Genomic DNA, 8594 nt, shown 5'->3' on the forward strand with positions numbered 1-8594 from the left:
CACGACAGAAAAGAATCGAGAAAGTCTTCTGTATAACCAAATCGTAAAGAAACCCTGTGTCTCGTTCCTTCGAGGTTATATCTTCTTAGATAATCGTATTCTACATCGCATTCCGAGATAAAATTACGATTCTTTAATATCTATCACGATTCTGGATCAGGAGTATTCTCATTAATTGCGGTCAGCAGTACACTGCGTTTGCGACGTGAAAATAAAGTAACCCCCTTTTATCGATGTAGCTGCCATTAAAACGATTGCAACGCGTACCAATCTAATTCCGTTAAAACGCTTCTGCTACGTGTTTTCCCCGGCTTAATCTCGTAACCATGACTTCGCGTCTCCCTTGCAAAGCTTGGCTATTGAGAATCTTTCTCTCGAACGAATGGTAATTTGTAGAAAAAGACGATGACGTGTCCATAAACAAGGAAAAATCAACGTTTAGGACATTTTATCGATGACTATAATCCGATTAATGGGATAAATTCGTCGAGTCGTTGCAGGAAAATATGTTCCATAAATCTGAAGTAAAATCAGCGACAGGGATCTCCGAGCATCGTCGAAAGAAATCCACCATGTCGAATAACCTGTACGTATCACCATGTTTGATCGGCAAATTTCAAAAGTGAGTTACAGGACTCGTATATAAATCAAAATATGTCAAACGCGATAAAGAATTTCAAATTAACCGCGTCGAATTACCGTGATCACGAGTAAGACAGCGGAAGTCGGAGAAAATTACTGTAATTAACCCATCAAGCGTCAACCCTTTTCTCCTTATACATATAATTCCATAGATTTTAATCGCTTTCAGTGTATTTAATCAAAAGGTATTTTTAAAATACCTAATATGAAAGAATCCTCATCTGGAGGTCGTGATCGATGATACAAAATTTACATTTTCTTCTTACCGCTTCCTGGCATTAATAGCGGCACAAATGAACCAGTTCATTCTGTACTTGTTGCACAAATTAATTTTATAGGATTACGTATAGCTCTTTTATTATTAGGCTGGTGTATATGAAATGTCGTTTTTTAGAATAAAAGTTTAACATCCCGTAGTTGCTTCGATAGCGATCCAAATAAATCCAAGTAAATTCCGCACGAATCAATGCATTTTTCTAACGGTGAACTAGTTTCGTTACTTCAGATTTATAAGAGATATTAGCTGTAAGATTCTAACATTAGAAAATTCCCGAAATGGAGCTATTACGGTTTCTTTTAAAACAATTTCTGCATTAGAAAATAATTAGGTGAAATAGAGAAAGACTTTAATCTTCCCAACATACTAAATTTACGCTTCCAACATCTTGCACGCCATTTTCTTCACAAATCTCATAACAATCTCAAAAATATTCTGATTATTACAAGTACAGTTACATTTTAATCGCAAGTTTCCCCAATACTGAATATACGTGATTTATAATAAATTTCTTCCTCCTTGATGCGATTGATAATTACTGCGTTGATAGATTAAAAGTAAATGGATAAGTTTGGCTCATCAAGTTCAAACGTGAAAGAAACACGTATCACGTGCACCAATGTAATATGTAAAATTGTATATTCTTATCTGAGAATTCAGATATGATTGATGAAGAAGCGAATAAAGTTAGCTTATTCAAATTACAAGTTCTCACAAAACATAAAATACCATTCATTAAACGTGTCTGACACGACGTACAAAAAGTTTTATCCATTTCTGAGAATAAAAATTTTTAAGACGCTGATCCTATAAATTGTTGCCTTTCAACCTAAACCGCTATCAATGCCAAGAATCGTTATAATCCTTCAAATGGAAACCACGGCTAATGGATTAGCGTGTCGAATTAAACCTCAACATCGAGTTTCTTGGTCATCGTTACTCCATTCCGATTCATCCCAGGTTACATATAAATCCGGCTGCATATTGGCAGGAAATTGTAAAGTTTCATTATACTGGCTACATAGGCGATGTCCGTAATTCGAGTTCCAATGAATAATTCATACAATTCGACGCGATTGTCGCCGAAACGGTTAACGCGATTCTTGCAAAGTTCTTTTCCTGTGTTCGGCCGACGTTCTCTCTATTCACTGTAATTTCTCGCAAATTGCTTGTCACGATGAATTAACCGATACCACTCGGTTTGCGCGCGTTTTACCGACGTAACGGAAATAAATGTTCCGTAACGGTACGTATGTCAATCGTGGATGATCAAACGGTAGCACTGGATTAAAAGGTTCGTTTCATACTTCGTGGCTTCGTACTTTTCAGCTCATTTGTGCCACACGTCCTGTTTTCTTCTGACGTTCTTATCCACAAAGTTAATTATAGGAGCAGCGAAATTATTCTACATGAACAAGTAGCTTCTATATTGGACGAAGTGCTTTCACGGTAATCGTCAATTAATGGCCCTCCACCGTCACGGTTTTTACTTAAACTATATCGTGCAAAATAATCGCAGAAACTTTGGCTCGCGGTTTTAAAGTAGCGTAATCGATGTTTCGAAAACTCGTTTCCCCAGCTTATCCTTTTTTATCGCGTCGTTCGAGTAACTTCTTGCAGTTAGTCCAGATTTATTAAAATGTCAAGCCGTGTAATTTCGAGTATAAGTGGGTTAAACGCGACCCCCGTAAACGATTCGAGCAAAGTAACAGGCACTCAACGAACGTAACGACGAACAAACGAGTCCGTGGAGAACACGCATCCACGCATCCGGCGTAACGACACCGTTGTTACTTTTACACGCAATCATTATCGTTCCAAGGTCTCAAGGAAGGAAGCAAAAGTCCAACTTCTCGAAAAGCTCGACCAATGCCGCAGACAAGGAATTAGCGAAGAACAACAAAGCTGCTAAAGATACTAGATTAACCACGAACCTTCCTGACGATGCTGCGGTGCACTTTGGAAACTTTTATGGTATCCAAAAAAAATCGAACAAACCACGAGCTGGCAGAGTGAGAAGTCTTTTGGATTCTACCAGTCCATCATCCACTAGCTATAAACCAACGCCGAGACTAGAATTCACCAGGCAGATGGTTCAAAAGTAAGTGAACGAGGAAACACGATGAAATTTAGTGAGACCAAATTAAATTCTCGAGAGGTGACATCGATTCACATTCGACTGTCGTGATAATATTGGGAAAGTTTGAAACAAACCCGAAAATGTTCGTAGAAGATACGTATTTGATGCAAGTATGTACTTTACAAAAATTTAGTACTTAGAAAGTACTTAGACAGTCCATTGCTCGTTATATTAATATGCCTCAATATTCAATGGCATCATCTTTGCCTTTGTTATATGTTCAAGATGAGTATTCATACTGTATGTTAATTTCTTACTAAATATATGTTTGCAATTAATATCTTACTACTTCTATATACATTGTCAACTTGGTTTCAAGTTTGATCAATATTAGCACGACAATCGTGCCTCGTTATAATGCTAATGAAATCTCAAAATATTTTATCTAACACATACAATATGTACGTAACAATTTTCTATAATAGGATAAGTAGGAAAGTACATAAATATATTTGTGTGCCGCTATGTATTCAGTTAAGACATGAGAAAATTGTATTGCGATTAATTCCCAGACTGGAACGAACAGCTGGTACGAAGGAATACGCGCGACAAGTGTCAGCCTTATTGGAGGAGACAGTCGAACCGGCGCATTTCAAGCTGCATTCATTGCCGACCGAGAATTCGATTCCGGATGGAAGATACAATCCCACGGGATTCCCGCTCTGGTACAAGGAACCTTATAAAATGCCGTTAGTATTCCTCCAGTTGGTTACGTCATTCCATCTATTTCGTTACCGGTGGGATTGCACGCATTACCAGAAAATAGGATAGACTCTGAACCACTATAATGAGTTTCTTTCTCCGTTGAAAATGAGTAACGCGAGACACTAAATGGGAGGGACGATATCCAATATAATAGGATCGAAAAAGAAATTCTGGAAGGCTTGGATCGATACTGTCTTCTACTACTCTAATACTCTAATATTCTAATGGACTTGAATTTTTAGATTCGCCTCGGACGAGGTTTACAAACTTCTCAAGGAGAGGTTGGATAACGCCGAGGAAGGGAAGGCGAGAGATATTTTCAAAGAGGATTCTTCTGAGAGAAGTTCATTGGAAGAATGGAGCGAAGACGAAGAAGCAGGGTATGGAGAAAATTTCCAAGACGATGGAGCGATAAGCATTCTAACGAGAGAAAGATCTTCGATGAATTTACTGTCTAATGGATCGTCTTCTGTAACAGAAGCGAAAGACACGGACTCCAAGGAAAGCAATCAAATACTTCTCGATAAGAAACCAAGCAAATTAGTCTCGTTCCAACAACGCTGAACTGTAAAGTGGTGTTGCTCGTGAGTACGTGAAAAATAAAAAGAAATTCTGAATATAAATAGAAACATGAATTTCCTGTATATTAACTAGCGCAACCAAGACGTAAAGTAGAATTCTCAGGCGATGCAATAGTCCAAGAACTCGTAACAATGTTCGCTCGTTACCAGTATTCAGTGTTTTTAGACAGAAATAGACTAATTAGCATTTCGCTATTAATGATTCTACCGTTATCACAAGGTCTAAAGCGCGATGGAGAATATGTCTAGAAATTCATTTCCAACGCTAATTAGAAGCCTTGATTATTACTCGGTTGCGTACTTTGTAATTATGGGCTAGCAGATTGGTGTGAATCTAACGCTGTTATGAATTCATTAATTAATGATGGGGATCTTGCGAAAGGACGAGAAATGTACTAGGTGACGAATTACCGGATACTCTACGTGCTTTACTTCCGTCTATTCCGATCTTCTCAATTCTAACATTTTCTTTTTTACGTATTATCGTGATATAATAATAATAAAAATGAACATTCGCAGAATACTTTTCAATAACCTCTTAAAGGAATATCCATCAAAATTACCGCTTTATCAAAACGAATTAAAAGAAACAAGAATAGAGAAAAAGGTATGGGAACGTTTAACGGTGAAGAATTATAGTTGATATAAAAAATAATACAATACGGTATCATAAGGATAACGAATGATTCGACGTGGTTTCCCGTTTACTAAAAGAGGGTAGCATAACTCGAGCGGAGTGTTCGCATTGTTTTCGGTTCAGTGGAATTGCAAGAGGGCGCAGGATGGGGTTGGCATTTATCGATTATTCCGCCTACTAAGCCAAAGACGCTTTTCATGTACCTTTAACGTGATCGAAAATTAGATTTTCGTATCAAAGAGCATTTTGTGGAGGATAAGGAAGTAAAGCTGATCAATCATACTTCGATGAATTAAAAGGATAAAGAAACAAGAAAGAAGAACTTTCGAGCAGTTCTAAGAGGAAAACGTGATTTGTGTTTCTTTCTATGATTCAAATAGCCTGTCTTACAAGAGTAGTAGTATATACATTGGTTTATTTCTTCGTGAAACTGTACAGAATGGTCCACAGCGAATCGGAGACTTACATTAAATAAGTTACTTAACCATTGAGGCCATCAATTTGCTCAAGTATCGTATAACTGGACGCATCGGATTAATTTACACCTGTGAAAAAAGGACATAGTCTGGTGAATATTATACGCAGTTCGCGGTTTAGCGACACGAAAATTCATAGATCCATTCATAATCCAATGGAATCGGGCAAATGGCAGTTTGCATATCCGAGGGACTGAATTCTGTTGCGTTTGGAATAAATTGCTATAGAAAGCTTCAATTAAAAATCTATCCGTTCCTTCTATTGTTCCCCTTGCAGGAAATGTACGAGCAACCACTCCCATAAAGAGAAAAATTGCACCACTGCCCACTATCACGAGAAACTCGTTATCCTTGTACCTCTCCCGATTCTTGAACATAATCCAAGGCTACCGAAGTACAGTAAAATATATTCATCAATTTTTGATAGATAATAATACACGTTTCTCTGTATTTCTCTGTACTCCACGTAGTATGAATGTTTTTTTTTCTTATTTTTTGTTTTCTATTTTTAGAGCTTGACAGGGTTAGCTCCCATCAGACTGATACTTTCGAGGCCTTCCCTAGGTCTTCTTCCATGAGTAATACATTTCCAGGGGTCGATTGACGCGCCAGAATTTGTCGTTCACCTGTCTTAACGTTTGAGATCCACTTAAAACCACTAATTGACCAGGCGATGGTGCTATGTATATGCAAAAATTCAATAGCCTATCCGATTCTGATAATTCTGTATCCAGATCCAATGTTAGACGCATGGCCAGGTACTTGCTCAGATGATCCACTATAAAAATTAATAGGGATTATTTCTTGATCTTCTCTGGATAGCCTTCTTAGATCCGTACGATTTTTTCGAATATTCACCTGTCGCGTTCGCCGTCGTCTTGATGTACCGAATGCTATTTTCCTTCAAAGCTTTTATGAGTGAATTATCTCCGGCCATTTCCGTAGGATGTGGTTTGAAGACGAGTTCGATTTCATTAAGCATTAAAGGCTCGCTCGGACCTTCACCCTCTGTGTCTACCATGGAATCACCACCACCGGTTTCAGCTTCTGCACTAGATGAGTCATTCTCGGAATTTTGTAAACTTTTCTGTCGTTTTGGAGGTTTGGGAATTTGATTTGCTGGATTCGGTGATGGCGTGGTGGAATTTCTGGATGTTGTACCTGCAAATTGGCGATTTTACTCACTACAGGCCCATCTATTCAGTCTATCCAAGCAGATACAGTAAAACTATTACAAGCTACGTGCGATTAGAATTTTTTAAATTACCCCCACTACTATTATTTAAAGGTCCTGTTGTACTTTGAGACGAGTCACTTTGATTCGCAGCATTTGTAGCGTTTGGTGTTGCTGGGGCACTTGCATTTTGTGAATTGTTATAAGATGTCGCGTTGCTAGCATTCTCTGACTCGTTAGCATTCTTCCTAGACCTCTGAGAACGATTTTGGCTTTGTAATTTGATCCCCTCTGTAATAGAATTTACCAGTGCAGCCTGTGAATGCGACTTGTTCAGTTTTGCCAGTACCCTTTCTTGGTGTGCCTCGTACTCATCACGACTGGGATATATCTTGGAAATCAATAGATCAAAGTTAGGATCTGGTCTGAGAGACCTCTTGGATACCAATTTTTTCCTGCATGTCGGACATTCCTATAAACAGAATATCACATCTTGCATATTTCCCAAAACCAACCTAATCTCTACCAGTAATTTAACTCACTAATAGCCATCTCAAAATGATAAAATCAGAATCACTGTCACAAAATAACTCACAAAGGCCAATAAACGAAACAAATCAACTTCATTCAACATTCAAAACTAATAACTTATGAACTATCTTAGAGAATGAAGGATAAACACAACTTTCTACGTTATCAAATAAAACAGAAATCTAAATTCAATAATCAACAGAACATTCTACTTTTCTAACTAATATCATCGAAATAAAGACACAAACATTACACACAATATGAAACGTCATTTATGGTGCAGTTCAAAAAGTGCCATCGAATTTGACAGAAATAGATTGAAAATACGATCGCAATCTACTCTTCGTTAAAAAATTACTTCAACACTTGACTGCATAATTGATCTAAGACTACATATAAAAAGATAGAGTAGTATTTACATAAAAGCGTAATATATAGGGAAAAAGGAACAGTGACGAGATATTGACCAAGTACTAACATGAATTTTTTAGTGAAACAAGAAGTATCTAGATACTCTTCGTCTCGAGAGTAATCATATATTTAATAGTTATCGTCAGAACGATTCCGGAACATACACGTACCTTATTACCGCTTCTAAGTGCCGTAATAATACAATCGGAACAGAAACGATGTAGGCACTCCTTGGTAGTCATAGTCTTTTTAAGCATATCCAGACAAATTGGGCACATAAGCTCACTGTGCAAACTTCGTGGACTAACTGCGATTTCTGTACTGTCAGTAATAGCATCCTGAGGCGTACGATGAAGCTCATACAGCGATAATTCCCAAGTTTTGTTCAGGCCGACCTGCTCCGCGGAAGCCATCTTGACTACATACTAGCCGTCAGCTGAAAAGCCTGTACACACCACATATAGCCGCCTGAATTTTACTAACGCCGTCTTACGGCATCCCTGTGAAGTTTTAAACGCGATTCCGGACAGTAAGTTAAAAAAGCGGGCGACTACGAAAAAAGTTGTCTATGTTGCTTTTCCTCGTTTCCTTTTCCTGGGTTTCTTTCTTTTGTTTTATCCGTACATGGCATCCTTTAATTAGCATAATAAATAGGTTCAGTCACAGTGGATACAGTGAGAGGTAATTGAACACAGGACACAAGATGAAGAAATTAAAAGATTTAGAAAGGAAACGCTACAGTGACATATAAAATTTTCTGATCAGAGAGATTTCTCATTTTATACTTTAAAAATGATATTCTTTTATTATTATTAAAAAGAATTTTAAGTAATATTATACAATCATTTAACAGTGCTTGTGTATTATACTATTTTCTTAATCATACTCTTATACCCAAATATTATTTAAAATTCTTTTAGATATCATCTTTCGAATATAAAGTTAAAAATGTATTCTGATCGGAAATCTTGGCATGCCATTACATATGAATCTATAATCTCAGAAATAGAAGGATGAAAG

At 37.4% G+C, this 8594-nt stretch overlaps 2 protein-coding genes across 2 annotated transcripts; one reads left to right on the plus strand and one right to left on the minus strand.

The window, feature by feature from the left end:
* On the plus strand, positions 1-4393 carry LOC100745438. Its single transcript, XM_024371519.2, has 4 exons — positions 1-586; positions 2742-3020; positions 3572-3748; positions 4007-4393. The coding sequence occupies exons 1-4, from the start codon at positions 507-509 to the stop codon at positions 4326-4328; spliced, it is 858 nt and encodes a 285-aa protein (XP_024227287.1). The 5' UTR covers positions 1-506; the 3' UTR covers positions 4329-4393.
* Positions 4394-5370: 977 nt separating this feature from the next.
* Positions 5371-8016, minus strand: LOC100744864 (E3 ubiquitin-protein ligase RING1). Its single transcript, XM_012392424.3, has 4 exons — positions 7745-8016; positions 6726-7104; positions 6317-6619; positions 5371-6236 (listed from the first exon to the last, which is right to left on the minus strand). Exons 1-4 carry the CDS (start codon positions 7985-7987, stop codon positions 6019-6021), a joined length of 1143 nt encoding a protein of 380 aa, XP_012247847.1. The 5' UTR covers positions 7988-8016; the 3' UTR covers positions 5371-6018.
* Positions 8017-8594: the final 578 nt, after the last annotated feature.

The sequence above is a fragment of the Bombus impatiens genome, unplaced genomic scaffold, assembly GCF_000188095.3.
Source record: "Bombus impatiens unplaced genomic scaffold, BIMP_2.2 scf_1417, whole genome shotgun sequence".
Lineage (NCBI taxonomy): Eukaryota > Metazoa > Arthropoda > Insecta > Hymenoptera > Apidae > Bombus > Bombus impatiens.

Bases quoted from the DNA above. Each gene is read 5' to 3' on its own strand.
- LOC100745438 (XM_024371519.2), top strand. From the start codon at position 507: ATGTTCCATAAATCTGAAGTAAAATCAGCGACAGGGATCTCCGAGCAT. The intron at 587-2,741 runs GTACGTATCACC...TATCGTTCCAAG, and splicing joins TCCACCATGTCGAATAACCT to GTCTCAAGGAAGGAAGCAAA. The intron at 3,021-3,571 runs GTAAGTGAACGA...ATTAATTCCCAG, and splicing joins ACCAGGCAGATGGTTCAAAA to ACTGGAACGAACAGCTGGTA.
- LOC100744864 (XM_012392424.3), bottom strand. From the start codon at position 7,987: ATGGCTTCCGCGGAGCAGGTCGGCCTGAACAAAACTTGGGAATTATCG. The intron at 6,620-6,725 runs GTAATTTAAAAA...GCCAATTTGCAG, and splicing joins TTTAAATAATAGTAGTGGGG to GTACAACATCCAGAAATTCC. The intron at 6,237-6,316 runs GTGAATATTCGA...TAATTTTTATAG, and splicing joins GACGACGGCGAACGCGACAG to TGGATCATCTGAGCAAGTAC.